Source organism: Pipra filicauda, unplaced genomic scaffold (genome assembly GCF_003945595.2).
Source record: "Pipra filicauda isolate LSUMZ 115617 unplaced genomic scaffold, ASM394559v2 scaffold210_size2929891_pilon, whole genome shotgun sequence".
Taxonomy (NCBI): domain Eukaryota; kingdom Metazoa; phylum Chordata; class Aves; order Passeriformes; family Pipridae; genus Pipra; species Pipra filicauda.
Genome location: NW_024104322.1, coordinates 2,140,488 through 2,165,088, shown reverse-complemented (window position 1 = coordinate 2,165,088; position 24,601 = coordinate 2,140,488). Strand labels below are relative to the sequence as shown.

At 42.4% G+C, this 24,601-nt stretch overlaps 1 protein-coding gene across 1 annotated transcript; it reads right to left on the bottom strand.

The window, feature by feature from the left end:
- Positions 1-5,009: 5,009 nt before the first annotated feature.
- CAV1 (caveolin 1) lies at positions 5,010-24,408 on the bottom strand. The gene is made up of 3 exons (XM_027731073.2): positions 24,272-24,408; positions 23,308-23,472; positions 5,010-7,341 (listed from the first exon to the last, which is right to left on the bottom strand). Exons 1-3 carry the CDS (start codon positions 24,299-24,301, stop codon positions 7,000-7,002), a joined length of 537 nt encoding a protein of 178 aa, XP_027586874.1. The 5' UTR covers positions 24,302-24,408; the 3' UTR covers positions 5,010-6,999.
- Positions 24,409-24,601: the final 193 nt, after the last annotated feature.

Sequence of the window (24,601 nt, the reverse complement as noted above, 5' to 3'; positions counted from 1 at the left end):
TTTTCATGCATGAGTCTGACTGCTGCTGGTAGTTCAGGGTGATTCCCCAGCCTGCTTCCCAGTGTGCTTCACAAGGACAGGAAGCAGCTTCCAGGCCTGTTGTCTGTCCAGCCAGGCTCCTGCTGTATGAATCTCATCATACATACCACATCCAAGGTAAGTTCTGAGCTTACTTATCTCTGCATTTAAATATAACCCTACCTGACCATACCTACTGATTTCCCTTCAAGGCACCTCACACTTAAGTAGGAGTTCGCATATCTTAATGATACATTAATGCCTTGGTTATTGCTGTGTCTACTTGTACCTATCACTGCGTTGTTCATATTTGCTCTTCTGTACATTCTCTTTTGGTTCAAAATTTACCTGCAAAAAGTTATACGCAGGAACTGAAAAAAGGTATGAAGAGTCATGCCTCTCCTTTTTTTCTTTCAGAAATCTCCATCCATCACTTCCAGATGGAAGTGCGTCTTCTGCACAGCTTCGAGTCATTCCTTGGATATGAAAGGCAGAACCCTGAGATCTCTCATCCACTTGTTCTCTGTATAGAATATATCTGCTCCGTTTGATGACATTCCTTTTTCTGGTTTTTGGGTTTTTTTTTCAATTGCACCAGCTAGTTTCCACATCAGTTTTTTCACTTGGAATTTTCTACCAGTGGGGTTTCTGGCCACATGTACATCTGGCAAGCTACATCTAAAGCTCTGGTTGCTGGAGATCAGCAGGCCGAATGTTTTGATGAGTAACAGTCACAGATGAACGCCTATATTCCGGTCGTTGCCAAAGAGTTATACAACGACAGAGCCCTTCATCCTTTCAGTTTCCTCTGAGTGAATCCTCTGGTGTAAAGCATTTTCTAGCTCAGAATAAATAGCCAAGAAAAGACTGTCAGTACCTAGATGTGCTGCAGGGGTACTCAATATTCTGAATAAAGTTTCAGAGATATGGTCAACTGAGAAGGTTGCACCTATGACAGCCTTACACTTAAGTTAGTCCCTGGGTGCCAAAACAACTCCTGAGAGCTTCTATCTGTCTGCAGAACAACCTTCAGCCTAGATCTCTAGTTTTCAAGTGGGAAAACAGAATTATCTCTAGAAGGGCTAGAACTGGAGACCATAATGCCTTTATAATGCACTGTTAATCACTTGATAAAAGGGAAAATCTGGATTCTGAAGGCTTTAGATCAATGATAGTATCTCACAGCTCAGGTAGTGCCTTTAAAGTGACCTGGCTCCCATTGGAAGTCATCATGCCACATCAGGGATCTATGGTTAGTTCCTGCAGAGGACACAAGGAGAATCAGTCTTATAAAAATTGGATTCATAGTAGTCAGCATACTGAGTGGTAAGCATCTGAAGTTTACATCTGGGAGTGCAGTGAGAGGAGTTTAAGGCTCCTCTGTCTCAAGGAGCGAGATGTTAGACTACAAGCCTCAGAGAGGCATCATTTCCCAGCACTTGTTAGTTATCCCTGAGAACACCTATTATCTCCAGTTCCTACAGGAGAAGGTGTCAGAATAACACCTCATTTGTACTTCCCTGCAGTATGTAGGTGTGACCTGGGCACCTTTTCAGTGAGTTTTACTGACAATTATTTGCCAAGGAAATTCAGGTTCTCAGAACAAAAGCAAATTATCTACTGAAATTGAGCCTAGGGACTGTGGATTGTGTCTTGAATCAACACTAAAATGTGCCTTGATTATGAGAGAGAGCACATGCTTGTATTCAGTCTAATCACTATCTTCTGTAGAATCATAGAATCGTTAAGGAGGGAAAAGATCTCCAAGACCATTGAATCCAGCCCTGTGACTAAACACTATTACATCAACCAAATCATAGCACTAAGTACCACATCCAGTCATTTCTTGAACACTTCCAGGGATGTGACTCCACCACTTCTCCGGACAGCCTGTTTTAGTGCCTGTAATGGGTTTCTGTGGCTGGGTTTTGGTAGCGGGAGGGGCTACAGGGGTGGCTTCTGTTAGAAGCTGCTAGAAACTTCCCCTGTCCCATGAAGCCAATGCCAGCCAGCTACAGGACGGACTTCCTGCCTCTGGCCAAGGCCGAGCCAATCAGGAGTGATAGTAATGCCTCTGTGATAACATATTTAAGAACAGAAGGTTGTTGTGGAGAAGAAACTCCGGCCAGGGAATAGTGGAGTGAGAACATGGGAACAACAAGGTAGACACCAAGGTCAGTGCAGAAGGAGGGGGAGGAGGTTCTCCAGGTGCCAGAGCTGAGGCCCCTGCAGCCCGTGGTGCAGCCCATGGTGGAGCAGCTGTGCCCCTGCAGCCCATGGAGGAGCCCATGTTGGAGCAGGTGGATATCTGAAGGAGGCTGTGACCCCGCAGGAGGTCTAAGATGGAGCAGGGTCCTGCCAGGGACCTGCAGCCCATGGAGAAGGAAGCCCAAGCTGGAGCAAGTTTTTTCCTGGGTAGGACTTGTGGCCCCTGTGGGAGACCCACGTCGGTACAGCTCATGCACCCCATGGAGGAGTGACCCACAGGATAGCAGTTTGGGAAGAACTGCTGCCTGAGGGATGGACTCACGCTGGAGAGGTCCATCAAGGACTGTCTCCCATGGGAAGGACCCCATGGGAGCAGGGGAAGGACTCCTCTCCCTGAGCAGCAGCAGAAACAACTGACTGTAACCACCATTCCCTATCCCCCGCACCACTTGGGAGGAGGAGGGAGAACATGGAAGGAAGGAGGGATGGGGGGAAAGTGTTTTTAAGACTGTTTTATTTCTCACTCTTTGGCTCTTATCCTGTTAAGTAATAAATTTAAGTACTATCCCCGCTTCTGTTTTGCCTGTGAAGGTAATCAGTAAGTGACCTCTCCCAGCTCTTATCTCTACTCATGAGTCCTTAGCTGTTTCTTTTTCTCTCTCCTCGGTTCACTTGCAGAGGGAGAGTGAGAGAGTGGCTTTAGTGGGTACCTGGTACCCGGCCAGGGTCAACCCACTACAGGGCCTGATCACTGTTTCAGGGGAGAATTCTTCCTGATGTCTAATCTGAACCTCCCCTGGCAGACTGAAGCCATTTCCTCTTGTCCTGTTGGAGAAGAGGCCAACCCTCACCTGGCTACAACCTCCTTTCAGGTAGCCTCCCCTGAGGCTCCTTTCCTCCAGCCTAAACAACCTCAGCTCCCTCAGCTGCTCTGCACAGGACCTGCTCTCTGGACCCTTCACCAGCTCCATTGCCCTTCTCTGGACATGCTCCAGCACCTCTCAATCTCTTTCTTTCAGTGAGGGACCTAGAACTGGACATAGCACTCAAGGTGTGACCACACCAGTACTGAGTACTGGGGGAAAATCACCTCCCTAGGCCTGCTGGCCATGCTATTTTTGATATATACACTACTTATTAAAAGTAGTTATAAATCTGGTGAAAATACTGTGCATTTATATCTTGTCATAGTTATCGAATGTGCATTTTACCACTATGCCTTCAGAAAGCCGTAACTGAAAAAACCATCTTTGAGACAGGATGTGCTGGTTGTACAATACAAGTGAAATTTTAATTAAAAATTCTACAGAAGAGAGCAAGATAGAAATAAAAAAAAACTATGTTACATGATGTCCTAATGCCAGGTAACATGAAGTGAAAAAATCAAAGTTTGTAAGAATGAAGATAACAAAGGTGTTCTAGCCTAGCAAAGACTTTTATTCTGTGCTTCTTTTCCCCTCCTTGGGAGATGAGGAAACAAGAGGATGCAGCAGACACATGAGGCAATCAAAGCAAACAAGTGAACAAAGAACAGTTCTATTTTGACCTAAGAGAGGGTCAAAAGGCAGCTTGGGTACAGCTATGGAAATTCTCGATCATTATTAAAAGCCTAAGGTTTGTCACTACATCTTGTTGCAACTTCATCCCAATAAAAATATTTTTAATAAAATGTCTATATTTAGTTTGTTCTCAATCAAATAAAGCTCAATCAGAGGAATCAACCACAAAGCCAGACAATTGACACTTTCTCATTTCTCAATACTTGAGTGCTCCAGCTGGTTTGGAGTGTCCAGCTCCCTGATACATGGTCTCAAGGTAGTCAAAGTAAAACAGTTCAAGCTACATGGCAAAATTTAAGAACTGGTGACTCAGAGGATGAGTGACCAATGACAGCTAAGAAAGTTTTCTAGGAGGAGGAAAAAGAGATGTTGAGCCCACCTGAGCGCACAGGCCCTGACTTTTGTATCCAGCAGTGTAAGACAGTCTACGCCACGTTTACAGCTATGACAGGAGATTGCCTGGTGCTACTGTCCAACACCCAATGTCTAATCCTCTAGTAGACAAACCTGAATCTTACTATGGGTTGTATCATGGCTGTCGTATAGGTCTTAAGTGTTATAGCAGGAGCACTGATATGAGATCCAGCCACAGCACAGCCCTGTGACTGCTGCTCAGCGAAGTGCCAGGGACAGTGTGATCACAGCGTGAATTTGCACATCTCTCCCATAAAGTCTTGTAGTCATGACATTACAAATGGTTAAGCCTGAATATATCAGGCTTTGTCAAGATATTTTTGAATACTGAAGGTGTATTTGCTTTACTTTCACATTACAACCTCCCTTTTATCTTCTACAATATTTTACATTTTCTCACAGTCCAATCCAACACACTATTTGCTACCACTAGCCTATTAACCACTGCTAAATACACCATTCTGCTATTGGAAAACATACAGTCGACTACATTTATTTGTTATCTGCCATTTGAACATTAAAATACTGTTAACAGATTTGTAAGCCATTTGTAATAGCCTGTTTTGTTGGGCTTTTGTGTATACTAACTTAACAGCATGACAGGTATTGTGCAATAAAACCATAGAAAAAAACTGTCCTGTCACAAGTTAGGTCTTTGCATGGCTGAATAAAAGCTGTCATTCCCCTATTTCCATACATTAAATGCTTCAGCTAGTGAGCTTTTATTAGGAAAAATCCTGTTTCGACTGGACTGACAAAGAAAGCTTTGACCAATGTTTGTCCACAAGGAAAAAGAAGTCAGACAGGAGCTATCATTAAGCATCTTTTTATTGTAGTCTTTAATGTACATGCAGAATTAAAAAAAAAGTGCCAGTTATATCTGTAAGCGTATAACAACAATGTAAATGTTTGGATCAGCAATGTATTTAGATTAGGGACTAAGAATCTAAGTGAACAGACATCTTTCAGGATACACAGTTTGTATCGTAAATCAAGGTTTCTTTCAGAGTGATTTTCCTCATAAAAAGATAAAATATTTCTTGTTTACAATCTTGCTTGTTTTTAATACTGAAAAAATCTATAATAGTACACTCTTCATTATGTACATAGAAAAACATAAAACTATATCCATACCAGTGTCTGTTTTAAATGCAAATAGTAGTTAATAGTTTTGTAAATTTTTTTGTGCACCCTCTCTCCCCTTCCCTCTTCCCTCCCCCTTAAAAAAATGCAGCATTTCCTAAAGTTTTCAATGCTTTGGCAGAAATAGAACCGAAGGCTCTCCCATGTTAGGTAAAGCAGTATGTGAAATATCAGCGCTAAATAATAAAGCTATAGGTGTACCAGACAGCTCCATGTTCATCCCAAGGGCCAAATCTTGCACACCTGGAGGGCAAGAACTGGTTTGCTGGAGATTGCAGCTGGAGCAGGCTCAGGCCCCAGCTTGCTTTACAATAAAGCTGATTAGCCTCACGACTATTTTTACAAATGCTTCACGCACACCAATGAGGATGCAGAGAGCATCTCTGAACACAGTACTATCATGAGGGCAAAAAGCTCTTGCAGGTCACAGCATCAGAACATGTTGCAAAGGCTCTGCTACAGAGGCCGTCCACTTTGCAACACGGTAGTTTCACACAACACCCTCTAAGACTTCCTGGCAGGTCAGCTAAAAAAAATGAACAAACCAACACACAGATGCGAAGATTCTAAACCATCTCTTGTGATGGATAAGTTTAAACTCAGCAAAGCATCCCGAAAACAATCTACATGCTAGTGGCAGGCTGACTTCTGCTGATAGGGAAGTTTTGAAAGATGATGGAAAAGTTTCTCTCAGGGGCAGCTCCTCCCTGGCCTCCTGTGGCTTGTTTGGCACACCTTCATTTTTCTTGAAACTCAAGATTATCTTTGGCATACCTGCGATATGCATTTGTAAGAATACTTTGCAAAAATACCCCAGAAGCCTATGACATAAGCACCTAAATGGTCACTAAGGGATGTGTCATAAGTCATAGTCAGGAAACACATTTCCATTATAACCAGTTTTAGAGCTCTCAACTGCAGTTTGCTTCTACAATCCTAGCAAAGACTGAGAAACAACTAGATGCAAACTTCCAAGAGAGAATGAGACAGAAAGGCACCCACCGAAGCTTTTACGTGTCAATGTTTACAGCCTGATAAAGTGTTAAATTTTCAGGACATACACTAGTGCAGTAATATGTTTACTTAACTAATTTATTCATAGTGCACAATATCTGACCATGACTGTAAATAGCTGCAGTCAACTGACAATCCAATTGAAAAAGAACATTCTGCTAAAACCTGCCAGCTGGTCACGTTCATTCTGCTGCGATAGCTCTGCACTCTTTGGCCACAATAAAATGAATGGCTTTATAGTGTTGGAAAGCATTTTTGTCATTCTTCAGTATCACTGTGGATTTATCTCACAAGGAATGAAGGGTAAGATAAAAAGGGATCCAACAACACTTCAATCTCTGAATTGAACGTCCAGCAAAATGATATGCAGCTGGCTTGGAAGAATAGCCATTTAAGGTTAGTTTGAAATGCAGACTGGAGAGGAAAAAAAAAAAAAAGGAAAAAGAAAGGGAAAAAAAAGGCAAGTAGTCCAGTAAGAATAAACAGTAGAAAAAGAAACTGAGCAAGTGATTCTTTGTTTTGGGCCAGTATATCCACCACCAGTTGCTGTATGCTGCTTTGGGAAACACGAAACTGGCACCAAAACACTCCAAACAACACAAAACCCCCCTTCCTAGGCTGATGGCTCTCTTTGACATGTCCCTCAAATCTCTTTCCGTACTGTGAATCGGATGCTGCTGAACATTTTGCCTACAGCCTCGAACAGTGGGTCGCAGAATGTGTGGATGCAGATCGAATAGACGCGGCTAATGCACTGGATCTCAATCAGGTAGCTCCTTATGCACGGGACCACTGCCCAGATGTGCAGGAAGGACAAAATGGCAAAGTAGATGCCCCAGATGAGAGCCATAGGAATACCAAAGATTGCTGACAGTAAACGATAAAACCAGTATTTCGTTACAGTGAAGGTGGTAAAACTGGCCTTCCAAATCCCATCAAAGCTGTGTGTTCCCTCTGGCTCAGCAATCACATCTTCAAAATCGATCTGCAGCAAAGAACACAAAGTCAGGTCAGTCAGACATTTGCATCAAGGGTGTATTCCAGAAACACCTTTCCTAGAGAGCTATGGTCCCCTGCAACAAAACACTAAAGCATGTGCTTCTTACATCCCAACATGGTTTCAACCCATTATAACACATCATTTAAGTAATGAATCTTCAGTAACTATCTTTTTTCCATTGACTAGCAGAGAGATTCAATGATTAGCTCTAAATTAGACATCTAACTTCTAGATGGGAGTTTTTCACAAAGCTGAATATATTTTCTTCATCTCCTACAGCTCTAAGGTATGCAGTGCCTTTAGTCTGCTTCAGGGACAAACCAGGTGAGTAGAATCATCATGCTTTCATTGCCTAACTCATTCACATCTTTATGAATGGAGTCACTACTTTGACTTTTTACACACCTCAAGCACGTATCAATAAAATCTGTTTTATTCATCCAAATTTTGCCATCTTTCCATTGCTGAATGTTGGCACTGAATAAACAGTGAGGCTAGCTATTTAAATACATACTTTGAAACAGGCATAGATAGTTCCTAGTAGACTGAGAAATAAAATTATGGACTTGGACATGGGTCAGGTGGAGCTCCTCTTTAGTCCTAAAGTGTTAGGGAACTCTTTCATCTTACTAAATATGAGAAGGCTACTCACATTAGAGTTATTTTGTTCTAGCCTATCCTATTTATGTGACAACTCTGTTCATGAAAGACATAGTCAGGCTAACATGTTAATATTTAGAAGGAACACACTCTTCCATGTATTTTGTAGTTTTGACTATTCAAAAAGTCACTTAAGGAAGCAGTGCATTCCAAAAGGCATATTTTAGCACTCTCTGTTGAAATACTGAGCTGCTCAGGAAGCTTAATTGTCATAACATTTCTATTAGAAAATTAACAGAATTGCAATGATGGTTCAGCTCCATGTCACACAGATGTGTTTGATATAACCCACAGTACAGGATATTTAATTTAGTTAGCACAACCAATTGTATAGATACTGCATTCAGCAGGAAAGAGAACATCACAACACTATTCATCTGCAAGAAACTAAATGACTGTTTAAATCAGATAAAAAAAAAGAAGAATTTGCATTCCTGGGAGTGGATCCCAAAGTGAGATGATAACGCTGCTGAAAGTGAAGATTTACAGGAGCAGGGTAAGTACGATATGGGCTAGCAGCCTCAGAAACTTGTGCAATAGTACCTTAGCACTCTGGAAGCAATGAATATACACACACTCAGTGTAAGTATTGCTTATACTATGGGAAAAAGCTCACTATCACTTCTTTTAATCTGAAATATACAAAATAATTGGAAAGCACTCCTTCTTCTCTCCTGCTGAATTTTTATCACCTCCAAACATAAGTTAATAACAAAGGGAAAAATACTACAAAACCACTGGACTTTCTTGCTTCTTAAACAACAACAACAACATAATTCCAAGCAAAAGTGCACAGTCTAGGTGCAATCTTACATGAAGGGCTCAAAAGTCCTTGAGAGAAAATTTCTGAATCATCTGTGATATCAAATATCTTGAATGCCTAACATCAGGCTGGCTTAATTGGACATATCATTGTGCCTAAACATCACTTTCTCTGCCAGTTCTTCTCTCTCGACATCATGTAATGCAAACTATTAACCTCCTCTTTGTCTGCTACTCTGAAGGAGGTTCTAGTGGCCTGAAAGCCATTCTTTGGGATAGGAATTCATCGTCATCACCATCACCATCACAATCACACCTAAAGATAGCATTTGAGTTGAAATTCCACCTATGCAGAAACCAATGTGAGACTCTGCAGTGGTGCAGTACCCAAGGAACACAGGTCATCTCTACATACTTGTCTGTAACAGCAAGCAGGGCCAAAAGTCTGACTGGACTTTCTGAAACTGAATAGCATAATTTTAAGTAATAGCTACAAAATGAGAAAATTAAAAGAGTTTGAATAATGGTTCTCTTCTGTAAAAGTTCTACATGTATGCAATAACCTCTGCTTTTCTAGGTTAATTAATTTTTGGTACAAATCTTGGAAAACAGGTTCCTTGAAAGCAGTCTAAAGACAGTGTAGGAAGTACACTACATTCACTGCTCAGTGATGACATGAAATTGGAAATTATTTGGGCTCTGTAATTTCAATGCAATTTCATCACAGGCAACGACATGCTCTCTGTTTTCTTTGTGGGGTTATTAGATATAAATGCGCATCTCTGGAGAGTAAACAACAGACAAAAATTAGCTTTATGAAGTACGCTGACCATCATAGGACATTAAAAGTTAGCTGAAGTATAATCAATCACAGGATTTTAGGACTGCATCATGAAAGAAAGAAGGAAAGGTTGTAGATGTATACATGGAGAAGTCATTATTACCAATGACGGCATTTTGTCTTACATTTATTCCCACCCCTGCCCCTCCAGATGATCTCAAGATCTGTACATTGTCCACTGAAATCAATCTCATTAAACTGAGTACACAAGCTGGGAAAATGTATGCCTGAGTTTATGGAGCAGAAATATTTTCTTTTTGGAATACATAAGTAAGCATATTTATAGAATCTGTTTCTGCTGCTATTCAAAAGCAAACTTTTCATGGTAGCCCACATCCCATGTTAGTTCATTTTCAAATGAATGGGTGTTCTTGGCTTATCATCAACATTTGCCTTGCAATCAGATAATAAAAATATGCATATGATGGCAAAATCCAGGATGATTACAGCAAAGAAAATTGCTTCTCAAAAAATATTACTACATAAAAACTATATGGTTGAAAATAGATCTAATTTCTAAAATTTGTGACAATTTATTGCATGCTTCACACCAGCTGATGTTGTGATCCTTGGCAAAGGCAGCATAGCCAATCCTAGAAGTTCAGAGCATTGAGGGCTAGTCAGTGTCATACCTAAAGTCTTTTTATTCAGTTCAGTTGTGGTAGACTCCACCTTGTATTTTTTCAACTCATTGGTAAGGGAAATATTAAATCTCAGAAGGAAAACAAGTTTGCATTGAGTTCCATGGGACTTTTCATGGTTATATCTTTAATCTAGCTAAGTGGGACCTATTTTTATCAGAAAAGCATTTTTTGGCATGCAAAAAGAAACCATGGGTTAAAGTGAATTTTCTAGAACTTTTAAAATATACAGTAAGACTGGTCCATAATTTGATTCCTTTCAAAATAATCCAGTGTAATGAATGTTTTACTGGAAATGGAAGCCAATAAACTCATTGGTTTTCAAATCAAATAGTAAACTTTCTGTAACTACAATTCTCAGTAACTAATAATGTTACCCTGTTGTCTTCAGCAAAATGTCCATGGAGTTAATCCTGGGGAGCTGACAGGAAAATCATGCCATATAACATTTCCAGATGGACAGCCCTGTCTTCATTTCAGGAGACGCTGCTAATATTAGAACATTTATGATATATCTTTGGTCAGGATTTCCCAGCTCAAGTCATACACAGTTATCCTAAAAGTACTCAGGGATAAATCTGTCTGTAAGAAAATAGCAAATACTCATGCCACCAATAATTATCACAGTGACTTTCTTGGAGTAATTTCAACAACTCTCAGAATGTTTCTACCAATGCACAGAAGCTGAATAGATGGCTCTGTAGGAACCATGGCTGATGTAACACTACTATGCCTTTCCCATTTTATTATGCCTCAAGTCCATGTTCCACATTACTCTAGTTTGAATAAGGGAACCTGTGAGTGAAAAGACAGAAAACCAGCCTGACAACTCAAAAGACTCTTAGCTGAATACAGTGTTAAAATGAAGTTATCTCCCTGAAAGCCGTAAGAACATTATGAAACTACATACACGTCAAGAAAGTCCAGCTATGCCTGGCACGTGAACCTCTGCAGTGCTGTCCAAAACCAGGCTCGCCTGCAGCAACGTCTAAATAAAGACAGACAAGGAGTTGAGGTAATCTAGGCTCTTCTACTTCTCATCTGCTAACAGATTACACAGAGATGCACTGGCTGGGAAATGATCTAATTATTTCACTGTTCAAGCAGTACAGATAAGTCCTTATGCTGCAGGAACTGAGATGTCACTCAGATTCTTCCTGCACTAAACCACTCCCATGAAGGATCCTACTTTTAACTCCTAGGGATTAGTCCTCCACAGGCAGCAGGAAGAACAGGTGACTGGATGCATTTTGCCTTGCTATGGGTTACATTTACATCACTCAGGTCACTTACTCGCTCCTCAGTCACTCCTATTACTCTCCTCTGATTTTTAGTTCAGTAGCACTCAATGATGGTGAGTGTCATCAGACTGATAATGGGAGTCCAACTGAACTAAGTAAAAATAGGACTGATAGATGAAAGAAGTGGCCAGAAATAGAATGCTACAGAAGAAAGACACTCATTCTGGAAATGAATCTAACTGGTTTGCAAGGATAACACACCTTTTTGGGGGTATTGTTCTCAAGGCCACATTTGCCAAAGCATCACATACATGTAGATCCGTGAAGAACTCAGTTATATAGGCATGCTTAGGTTAGGCACAGGTCTTGTTCAGTAGGTTGCATGTTCAGTGTGTAGTTTGTTCCTCCAGAGCTGTCAGGGTGTGCTCTAAAATTACGTTGAGGTTGTTGATAAGCTAATGAAAATATAGGCACGTTCACTTGTGACAAGGAGAGAAGTACAGGAAATTTGTTTTGACCCTCTAAAGGATGGTAATAACTTGCTACAGCCTTCTGTTTCAGCCTAAACTATTAAACATTATCAACTCCTGTACCATGCCTACAATACGCTTCCTGACTTCAGCTATTCTTTGTTTCCTACTATTCAGTTTGGCAAAGCCAGGTTTTACGTTGCTTGAAGCTTTTGTCTTATTCTGCTATGAGAATCAACACAGCTTCTTTTGCTCTGTATATGTTTATCAGGAAATTAAGGAACCTGTTTTGATTCTAAAATAGATTTATTTACAAGAGAGGGAAACAGTATGGGACTTATTTACAAGATTTTTTACAAGAAAGGGAAAAAGTCTGTTTAAGGAAAAGAATTACTAATTAAAAAAGCTTAATGGTGTTATCATCTGACTCAAGAATATATGTCTTATGTACGAAATCAGTTGACATTCTGACCTTACCAATGTAAATCTCTATGCATCAAAACCTGGTAGGCTGGAAAGGCGTGTTAAATGCCAACCTCAAATCACCTACTTACCAGTTGTGGTTTTCCTCAAAAGTTTGTTCTCTGAGGTACATAATACCCATTACACAGAAAAAATTACTGTGCTGGGTCTATGAGAAAAAAAATTATTAAGACCATGAGCATTAGGCTTTGATCTACACTTCTGTGATTGTAACTATACTAATTCAAATCTTCGTGTGTGGTTGCTGCATGCTGACACTGTGCTCACAGTATGCAGTTTGCATTGCCAGGCACCACCCCTACTCCACTGAAGAGGAACCCAAACAAGCGGTGAGGGTACCTACATTTTTGAGTGCCATCAATGTATTTTGGAGTCAGTAAAAGGTTGCTTAGATCGTTACTGGATATCTCTTGATTGATCACTATTATCTCCAGTCAGGGAAACCTGACAAATACGGGCACAACCTGAAAAATGCAAACTGTCCCGCTGAGGTCAATATGCTTACACACTCTGTCAGATCAGGGTTAAAGTCTAGTCTGAATGTATACAAGGAAGAGTCATAAGCTAGCTTTCTTTATTTTTTTTGCACAGACTGTGGAAACTGTATTTACTGCTTATCCTGGGCTGTTTTTAAACAGGTTTTCCCTGATTCCAAGACTGTAACTTTAATATTGTTTCACCGTATTATATTGTGTTCTTATAAGACTTGAAGCATGGTATTTTTACAAATGTAAATTTGTAATTTGTAAAAATCCCCAACGTATTCAATGTCCTTTAAAGAAGCAATCAACAGAAGAAAATATATGAAATATCACAAAATGACATGCCTTTCTATGGCATGAGTCACATCTGGGCTGTGACGTTCAGGACAGGTGCAACACTACTAACACTGAAGAAGGCCATGGTGTGTATTATTAAAAAAAAAGAAAATGCATGAGCATACGAGATCATTATTAGCTTTTGTACTTCCACATACTATTTGAAACTTAAAAATTTCCAGTTACAGTGCCTGGAGAAGAAAGGCATCACATCATCTGAACAAAAACCCCAAGCAATAAACTCACAACCTTTCTGTTAAATCAGTGATACAAGCTAAACGTCTACGTGTTTCCTTGATTCTCTGGAATACCATATTTCCACATATACTGAAGCTTGTCTTCCAGACCACTGCCACAGTTTATCAGAAGATGATGAAAAAGTTTGTACTATTTCTACTGAATCCACAGAAAAGAAGATGGGGAGGTGTTCAGACTTAAAGGAGTAAAGCTGCTCTTCTCCCTTCTCTTCCAGACATCAGGAGACTCATTCACCCTTTAAAGAGTACTGTTAATCAACATCTGGCAAATGTTTACTTGTAGTTATGTAGAGAAGCTGGTACTTTGTTCCTGAAAACAGGGAGCTTTGTGATTCCTAGATGAGATACTTCCTCCGTAATCAGGTTTTGACAGCAAACATTAGGTGCTTTCAGGTGTTTAGTAAAGTCAAAACTCATTCTATTCCACAGTATTTATATAAACCTCAGGCTACAGCATGAGTGACTACAAAACACGAACACCTAGCAGTGTTCAGCTCCATTCAAGACATCACCTTGACTCTTGGCATTGGTGGCAAGCATCTAACAAGGGAACCCCAGGAGTCCCTCCAAGCAGGGCTGCAGCAAGATTAGGCTTTGCCTGTCAATCTTGAACTTTGTTTTTAGAGCACACTGATCTTCTGGGGACTGGCCAGATCACCAGGTACAACAGTTCCTCTTTTGAAAATAATAAAAATAAATAAATAAATGAAAAATAGAAATAATAAATAAATTAAAAAAAAAAAGGCCATGACTGCAGATGGCTAGGACCAGAGCTCTTATGTGAGGCTGATTAAGTGCAGAAAAATGACAAGTACTTCCAAAGTGAATGAAAGCCTAAACAAGCAAGCAGAACAGTTGCACCCCAGTTACTGGCTCATATTGACCAATGACTTTGTCTTACATTCCCTGTGTCCCTGAGCCCGCTTTCCACAATACAGCAAGAAGAGTGTTCTGCTGGCAGACCTCTTAATGGAAATAGTGAATTTTTCCTGAGTGCTATAGAGTATGCCAGAAAAGCAAACAATGCTTGACAAACAAGATATTCAAGTTAGAAAGCAGGATAGAAGGACTGAACTCTTCCAGCCAAGGAAGAAAACCAGGTCAGGAGTGATTCCTACTGCATGCATAACAAAATACTCAAATGGATTATGAAAATTTTTAAATGATGCCGTGACTTAGAAAAAGGTGACTGCAGCTCATCATTTCACAAAACTGAAAATCAATGAAAATAGCCAAAAATTAATTTGCTACTAATTACTGAGTGAACAACCTCCTGCTCCCTGCCCAATTACTGATTACATACCAGAAGAGCCCCGGTGATGGGCTTTGTTTTATCAGATGGGCAGGTTCATCAAAATGTGCAGAAGTACTTGTGAGAAAAATGCAACTGATACCAACCGGCCAGCACTGTAACAATCAGCTGTTCTCCAGAGATCTATTCCTGAAGCACTTGCCTGTTTTGTCTCAATACAGTCTGGCAGAACAAAAGACTATCATCTTCAAGGAGAGATCTGCACTCTTCTACAACACATCAGAACTTCCTGTGCAGGTGGGGATATCATGTCAGCTAGTTCCTTGAAAAATATCTTGATGTTGCTTGAGTAAGCAGTTAGAAAACAAAATTACTGTTTTCCTCCCTGGAAACTGGGCTGCTGGGAGGTTATTGCAGTTTTCCCTAACAGAAACTCCTAAGAAGTTTTCTTTGTTTCATTATTTGTTTCATGTTTCACAGTTCCCTGTTCAATACAGCTAGTTTAGCAAAGAACCCTGCTACATATATGTACATCCACATATGTCTGTCAAATCTGTATGTTTAAAGAGGTATACTCGTCAACATAAACACCAGTGTGAAGTTTTGACTACACTAAACATAATGGGAATTTTTTTACTTATTTCAGTGGAGTCTGGAGTTAAGCAGAATCCAAAAACTTTAATAAAAGCAAAGACATCCTGTAAACGGATTTTATATTTTACACTATATTTTATTTAATAAACATAAATATGATATATTTATATTTTATGGTTGTATGCTTGTATGCTATTAAGGTAATAAAGTGCTATTAAGTATAACTTTTTGGAACTTGGTGTAGCTTCATCCCTCCTAAATTTAGGCACTAATGGGAAATGGAAATGTAGAGATCTCAGACTCCTTAGCTGTGCATGGAGAGAGACAGGGACCTTTGGGGTTTGTTTTAGATCTAGAAACCATTTTTTCCTCTTTATTGTTTGTAAAGGGATTCTAAGGGAAGGAGACTCTTGACTATGTATACTACCCATAAACACATTCCAGTTAACTGCTGCAATTCTTTTTTGCAAATCTCTATCACTTGTTTTCACCTTTTACCTCATTTCTACCAGAACATGCTTATTGCTGACAGTGTGCAGTGATGCCCAGCTGCCTCTCCGTTCCTTTAAAAAAAAATTTGCCCTGACATTCACCCTGTTAGAAGGTTGTCTTTCTTATGCAAGATCTTAAGTTACCGATCCCTAATTATGAGATAATTACTTCTTTAGCATTTCAGAAAAATCAAGATATCATTATTCTACAGTTCTGCTCTTAGTTTATGAGATAGGATTGAGTGCATGCTGATGCCACAAAGCTGTGTGGTGCAGTTGGCACGCTGGAGGGAAGGGATGTCATCCAGTGGGACCTGGATGAGCTTGACAGGTGGTCTCATGTAACTTCATGAAGTTCAACAAGGCCAAGTGCAAGTTCCCGCACCTGGTTGACGGCAATCCCAAGCATAAATACAGGCTGGGCGGAGCATAGACTGAGAACAGCCCTGAAGAGAAAGACTTGGGGGTGTTGGTTGATGAGATGCTCAATAAGACCCAGCAATGTGCACTTGCAACCCAGAAAGCCACCGGCACTCTGGGCTGCGTCAAAAGTGTGACCAGCAGGTCAAGGAAGGTGATTCTCCCACTCTGCTCTCATGAGACCCCAGGTGGAGTGCTGCACCCAGCTCTGGGACCTCCAAGATAAGAATGTGGACCTCTTGGAGGAAGCCCAGAGGAGGGCCACAAAGGTGATCTGAGGGCTGGAGCACCTCTCCTATGAAGACAGGAAAACTCAGGATTGTTCTGCCTTGAGAAGGGAAGGGTTCAGGGAGACCATTGAGCACTTTCAGTACATAAAGGGGGCTTACAAGACAGCTGGAGCGCGTGTAGTGACAGAACAAGGGGGAATGGCTTCAAACTGAAAGAGTGTAGGTTTAGATTATATAATAAGAAGAAATTAATAAGTGAGGCACTGGAACAGGTTTCCCAGAGGTTGTGGATGTCCCATCACTGGAAATGTTCAAGGCCAGGTTAGATGGGGCTTTGAGCAACTTGATCTAGTGGGTTGCATCCCAGCCCATGGCAGGGAAGTTGGAACCAGATGATCTTTAAGGTCTCTTCCAGCCCAAACCATTCTATATTTCTATGATACATGAACTTGGACTTCAGAGAACAATAGATGACTTTACAACTGATATCTGCAGGAGATACTAACCTGATCTTGAGGGGAAACTGATTATTTTTTTGTAGCATTTGTTTGAATTTCAAGAAGAGATTTCAAAGTTGACAGAGGAGGTGTTGCAATCCATCTAGGAGACTCCCTTAGGCTTTTTTGAAAATGTGAATATAAATTCAGCACAGCAGGAATTTGGACAGAGAATGTGATGCTTTCACCTTCAGTTGTGAGAGTGTCTTCTCACTTATCTATGAAGCTGAATTTATCAGTTCCTATTTATTTGAAAATAAAGTATGTGGGCCAAATAAATAAAAGACTAGGGAAAAACCCCACCTTTGTACAGCCCAGTTCCTTTATCTTGAATAAAATCGTATTTTATCACATGCTCATTAGAGTGGGGATAGCGGTACTGAAAATATTTGTTCTTTCAAATGTTAATCTGATAACATAATTTCTGATAAGAATGATATTGCATGAAATTCAAAGTTTGTTTTGAAACTAGCAAAAGACATTTTCATAAGAAATCTGTCAGGAAAATATAAAGAGACTAGTAGGGTTAAACCTGCCTTCTCAATAAATCAAACAAAATTAAATGGCATAACCTCTCTTTCATGTTCAAAGTCCAAGATGGGTTTTATTACTGTCATTTGCCTGGAAAAGAGAGATGGTAGTTCTGGATCAAAAAGCTCATAAAATCAATTACTGATGTACACTTCATCCTGCTGTTTGTTTATTACAAGGGTATTTGAGAGCTGTGGGAAATACGAACTTATCTTAGTTTAGAACTATATTTGTCTTCAGTTCTCCAGAGATCACAAGTGTTACAGAATCACCCAAGTTCATTTCTTCTTTCTGTTGCCTAAAATACAACAAAGATCAAATTTCCCCTTTGGGACCTCATGGGCAGACCACTCTACTGTACAAAATTACACCTCTTCTCCCTGGAGAGTTTTGTATTTCAATATTTTTGTTTGTTTGTTTTAGATATCCATAACCTATGCAAGAGAAGATGGTGTTTTTATCCACATAATGGGCTAAAAACTCTACAATTAATTCAAATTGTTAAAATTTTCAAACCTAATCTGAATTCTGATGACGTTAACAGAATTGAAAAGTATTACTCTTCTCTGAATCTGAGATAATGTTCAATAAATTCTAACAAAAGGAACAGCCATGCCGAATTGTTGGCTCTCTGTCCTCATGGACATCAAATGAACATTTTCCTATGGAGTTATGAGTCATGTTCATCATGCTAAGCAAGAACACTGTGCATAAGGCTTTAATAACACCATGAGTTTAAGTACAAACACATTTTTTTGAGAAAGAAGCTTTCATTAGGACAGATGCCATTATTAGCTGTAATCTTACGGACATTTTGAAATTCCATGTCTTGGAACTCCTAATTAAAGTGCAAGAAAAGTGTTTTTGAGAACTCTCAAAACCTCACTCAATCCTCATATAAACTGGCATTCATAATGATGCTGACTTTTTAATCTCTCACTCCTAGACTAGCCTTGGAAGAAAAATTTGAAACAGAATTGGATCATGTGGGTAGCCAAAATCAAACATTTGAATTTTCTTGCATTTTAAATCTAAACCCCATAGCCTGTTAATAGGAGACAAAGTTAGAGAATAATTACATTTAAACGCAGCTATGAACAAGTAAGGTGTCATGTCTAAGCTACATGTATCAGCAATTGAGAGAAACATGCCCTTTGAGAGCACTGCTTGTTCCATTCTATGGTTAGGGCTAAACTCTGTGATGTGAATCTGCCTCCAGAGGCATCTCACTTCAATCACTGCCAACTGCAAGCACCCAGATGACAAGCTTGGATTAGAACACACACACACACACACACATTTGCATGTCTATATATTTTTATACATTTATATATATACGTGATTATATTTAAAATTATATATCTATTTTCTCAGGATTTTAACAATACCTAAAACCAAAGAAAAAGGCTCTGCATTAAATTTCACTTAATTGTGTCAGAAATAGCATCCTGTTGAGCTCTGCTTTTCTCTCATTTTATTATGTTGAAGAGCAGAACTGTGTTCCTCTCATGTTGACTGCCTGTTGTCACATCCGAATGACAGCCCTCAACACCTTAGCCTTCCCGTCCAAAAAGAGCAGGGGATGACACCTGCTTTCCTTCCAGGAGGTTCTCAGGTGTAGGGATGGGAAGTGCTTTGCCCAGTCATCTCTCTGTGCATCTTACATTTTTTTTCACTGCAACAGGGAGATACCTTCATTGTGAAAGATTAAATAAAATGGCAAACTGCTTTTCAAAAACCCTCTCTTTTCATTAAAAAGAGGCAGAAATTGTAAATGGCTTTAAAATGGCTGAGTAATAGTTTCCTCCCTAATGACTACATAAGGGTACTATGGTATTTGTCAACATCTGACTAAAAACTCCAGACTTTTCCTTGCAGTGAGCTGAATTGTCCTTAACTGCATTAGTTTTAAGTGGAATGCATGAATACATAACTGTTTAAAACTTTGTACAAAGGCTCTGCATCCTCACATCTGTAGCCAAGTACTGGATTTTTTTTTTCCAAGAGCAAAAAGGACTCCTATATAACAAACAGTGGACAGACACCACTTGTTTAAAAGAAAATAATAAATATGTTCTAGATGGTAGACGAGGGACAGGCCTTTCTTCCTAGCACATAACTGTAGGAAAAAAAACGTAATCTGGCTGCAGATGTGACTGCACATTTGGTCCTCACTAGTCCCAAAGGAGTAGACTTTTCAGGGTTGGCTGCAAGCTCCATCCCCATCCTGAGCAAGGAAGTTACTGAGAAGAGCAATATGTGGGAGAACTGGCTCCCTCCTCTGTGTCTTTCAAATTCAGTAAACTCTGTGCAGACTTGACCACAGATACTTTGAGAAACTTTGGACTCCAGAGTTGGAATGCTGCAATTTATCCATACTCTGGAAAACACAAATATTGTATTGGAAAGCAAGAAGAGCAAAGGATGAACTTCAGGCATCTTCATGTGAGTGCTGGGTCATTGGGGAACAAATGAGGAAAAAAACCCCAGCAATCAGCTTTCTACCCTGTTTGTTGCATCTCATCACACACAAATAAAATGCAGGATACAAGTCCAAGGGTAAAATTGCCCAGTGAAGGACACATGAAACAGATACAACTGTGATGCAAACCAGCTGTATCACCAGCAGTACTCCCAGAGAGCTACCAGGTGCACAGAGGCTGTTTCTCCTTTGCCTGATTTTGTCCTTGCCTCCTCCCTGATTAGCCACCTTCACAAGCCAGTGGCTGAAGGAAAGGGACCACTAGTACAAGTTCTCCTGCTGTCAAGGTGATGCACGAGGGCAGTTGTAGGAAGAAGAAACTTGTTCCTTTCTGGTCCCTACTGAAGGAATTGGAACAGGAAGGAAATTCTGGTGATTTTCACTAGATCGTGCTTCCTCCAGCACAGAGTCGCCAACTTCATTGTCTGCATACCTCAGGTTCTGTAAGGCCTCATTCACATCCCTCTCTTAACAGAAATCCAGTGATTTGCCCCAATTTTCTGGAATCCTCTGAGGTATTAGCTTCTACTTGGTAGCTAATTTGAAGACAAACCATAAGCAAAGTCACCAACAACTTTGGTGTAAAGCTGCTCCATGCATCTAGTTTTTATAAGAGGGTCTGGATCAGGTTTCTTCCCCTTGCCTGGATCCCAACCCTATTGCTGCCCGCACTATGTATCTGCTGCAGGGGAAGCTGTGCAGATGCTTTGTGTTGCAAATCAAGGGAACATGTCTCCTGCTTCTCACAAGAGAAGGTTATTTTTAAAATGTGCTATGGGAAGTATTTGAATGCAGACAACACTGAGGCCTTTTAGAGAGCTGCTTACAGAGCAGATTCCTCATTCTCTGTCTAATCATTTCTATTTCATGGCTGACCGATTTGTCCCCAGTTTCCATGCTATTGTGCCTCATAGTCAAGTAGCAAGAAATGCATAAAATACTGGGTAAAAAGCAGAGGGTCCTGAAACTAGAAAAATGTAACCACTCAAAACAAAATTAAGCTCAGCCTGAACCACACTTCTGGCTTTACAGCACTCCTGAACATTTTTTTTCTGATTTCCAGTACCTGACTAAGACTGGGGACTCATTCTGTTATACAAGTATACCTTTTATACTCTGCCTGGATGACTTACAGCTGAAGTTCAAAAGGCAGATGCATGACTGAAGGGGACCACAGACCGATGGCTAAGACAGGAACAGAATCTGTGTAACTTCACCCCAACCCAAGCCTGTCCCCTAGGTATTGGGTCTGAATTTTATTGCTACATCTGACAGATGAATCTGAACACAGTGTCCAAATAAGCGCAAATTGTGGCAAAATTCTTCCCTCTACTCTTCAGGTTGGACCTATCTGTGATACACTTACAAAAAGCAAAGTTATTCTTATTTATCCTCATAACAGAAAAGATTGCTTTACAATGCCATTTTTTACAAAAACTGCTGTTTTTATGATGCAAAATGGATCCTGTCTGGTTAACATCAAATTCATTTTGGTATATTGCCGTGTCTTGATGTGACTACGTTCCCTACCAGGAGCTCACTTGTTGACACAGAGGCAATACTGGTATTCTGGCTGTTTGCTGTTTTTCAATGAATGTGTTGGTCCACAATTGTTTCAATAGGACTAACTGAAAAGCTAGCTTTTCCCATTCCTATAATTCTTATTTTCCAAGTTCCTTTTAGAAGACTGAATGTAACAAACTTCCTCAATCCTTGCCCCTGTGGGAGGCAGAGAGGGCAGGATGGGCTTTGTATGCTTCAGTTTAAGTTCAGTAGGGTTTTTTGCTGTCAGTGGTCTCCCTGTTTTCCCAGTAGGATCTTTCTTTCATGAGTTAAGTTTGTGGACACCAGGATTCTGACTTGCCTGGGGGCTATGACTCATCCTCAGAAGGTCTGGTTGCTTTGGGGACTTCTGTTGGTGTATGAAATAAGCCATGATGCAGTCTCCTTCATCAGCTCTTTCATTCCCTGTCTACTCAGCTGCTCCTTCATGGTTAGAAGAAAAAAGAACTTCTCTCTTCCTTTTAAAATCACCCATTTTAGTGGAAGTTTTGTACCAAGATGAATTTTTCTAAACAAGTAACAACTTCATGCCTTTTCTTTCTAAACAGCAAAGCTGACAATGGCTCCTTAAAGGTATAGACTGCTTTGAAGAGTAATTCTTAGCATTGATCCAGCATGATGGTTAGTCATATCCAGCACCTTCAAATTGTGTTGAAGTCTGGAATTTGAGGTTACTGGGGACCTTGCTAAACTGTCTGCACATAGCATGAATAATTTTACAGATACACATTCAGAAACCAGAGTCTAGCTTCTTGATTCTCTAGAAACAATACAATATTCCTCTTTATAAATAACGGGTCTTCATGACCAAGAAACATGGCGAACTGCACACACTCTGACACCGCTGGACACTAAACAACCCAGTTAGTGGCTTAGTCATCCACTACAACGGGGCAGCTCCCATTTTTCCTAGGGTCTGACAAGTCCAGATGACAGCATCCTCAATTTTCACATGCACAGTGTAAAGTTTGTCTGCTAAGAGAAAAATTAAGCTCTGATTTTTCTGACCAAAGTGACTTCAAGCAAAAGTCTCCATCGACCCTGACCTGTGAAGATAGTCAAACTGATTTATAAACCCAAACAAAAAAATCTAGACAAGGACATACTTAGATTTTGCTTAGCCTTCTTCCCTTTATCAGCTTTTGAACGACACAAATCCAAACGACCACCAGGACCTCTGATTTTGCACCCGCCAGGCTTAGGGAAAGCGATCCGGTTTGTGCCATCTCCCTGCCCTGCCTCTGTGCGTGCTTCGGGGAAGGAAAACCCTTCTGACGACGTTACACAAGGTCACATAACTCATCCCCCTGCTCCCTCGGCCCCGGGCGGGACGTCCTGGCTGCGGAGCTGAGTGCCGGCACACACCGCGGCGGGAGCCACCCCGCTCCCCGGCGGGCGCTGCGAGCGCAGCCCGGTGCGCCCCGGCAGGAGAAGGCGGACAGCCCGCGGCAGGGGAGCCGCGCACCGCACTGGAGCGACGAGCTCCGGCGGGCTGCTCTGCCTGCTGCCCGCCTCTCTCCGGCTGTCTGCCCCCTTTCTTTGAAAAAAAAAAAAACGATAAAACAAAACCTAAACTATATATAATCAGCCCCTGGCCCGTTTCCTCTTGCAGCAGGTGGAAGGATGCGATTAGCTGCTGCCGCCCCAACAGTATCCACGTACCTTGCTTCCGCAGGACCTGGCATCGCCCCCCGCCCCGTCCCGCCTCGGCCCCTCACCTTAACCACGTCGTCGTTGAGGTGCTTAGGGTCTCGGTTGACCAGGTCGATCTCTTTGGTGTGCACGTCGTGCACTGCCTTTTCGCTCAGCTCATCTGCCATCATCTTGTTGTTGGGCTTGTAGATGTTGCCCTGCTCCCGGACGGGCGCCGTGTACAAAAAGCCCTGCGGGAAGGAAAGGGAGTGCGGGCGGGATGGGAGAGCCCAGCTGAAGCAGGGAGGGCAGGGCCGGTCAGCTCCGCGCAGGGGGGGGCGGGCTGGGGGAGGCGGCCCCGCTCCCGCGGGCGGCAGTATCCTGGCAGCGGGGAGGCCCTCGCCCAGCTATTTAACTGTGGCCGCGGGGCGCACACCACACCCCCGCGGTGCCAGGCACGGCTCCCGCCGCCAGGCGGCCCCGGTCCCGCACCACCCGCACCCGGCCAGCGGCGTTCCCTCAGGGCGGAGCGGGCCCCCCCTCTGCGGGGAGGGCGCTCCCGCGGCCCCCGCGGGCACAGCTGAGAGCGGCCGGGGATCCCCGCGCAGCGCCCTCCCCACGCTGCCCTCGCCATACCGCCCTCGCCGCGCTGACTGGAGCACGGCGCCCTCACCGTACTGTCCTCACTACACTGACCCCACGGTATTGCCCTCCACGCAGAGCCATCACTGTGCCTCCTCCATCCCGGCGCACCCGCCGTAGTGCCCTCCATGTAGCACCCTCCATATACCGCCTCCATATACCGCCCTCCACGGACTCCAGCAGCCCCCGTCCCCCTGTCCCGCGGGGGACAAGCCCCCCGGCTCCCACTGTCCCTGCCCGCAGGTGCCCGGCTGTCCGCCCTCCTGCCGCCCAGCCGCCTGGGCCCTGCTCCTCCGACGGGTCGAGGAGCTTGGGGGACCGAGCCGCTGCAGGTACTCGGCAGCGACGGCGGCGGCGGGCGGGAGGGCAACGGAGCAGCATCCTGGCCCCATCCCCTGGCGGTCCTACCTCCGAGTCTACGTATTTGGTGCCGGACATGCTGCCGCGGGCTGCTGACGGCTCTACCGCGAGTGACTCTGCCCTGTGACTTGTAGGACCGGACGCAGGAAGATCCCGCTCAGCGGAGCAGCCGGCCGGGGGAGGTAGCTGCGAGGAGAGGGCTGGCCGGTGGCCAGGGCGGCTCCCTGACTCCGGCTGGGGTGGATGACAGCCGCGATACGGCCCCGCACACAGCAGGGCAGCCGGGAGCTGCCGGGGGTGGGAGGAGAAAGTAGACCTGCCCCGGCAACCTGGGAGCTGGTGGTCCCGGTCCCGGATGCTTGGGCCACGCTTGCAGAG

Bases quoted from the DNA above. Each gene is read 5' to 3' on its own strand.
- CAV1 (XM_027731073.2), bottom strand. From the start codon at position 24,301: ATGTCCGGCACCAAATACGTAGACTCGGAG. The intron at 23,473-24,271 runs GTAGGACCGCCA...TCCTTCCCGCAG, and splicing joins CCAAATACGTAGACTCGGAG to GGCTTTTTGTACACGGCGCC. The intron at 7,342-23,307 runs GTGAGGGGCCGA...TCTTTGCTGCAG, and splicing joins TCAACGACGACGTGGTTAAG to ATCGATTTTGAAGATGTGAT.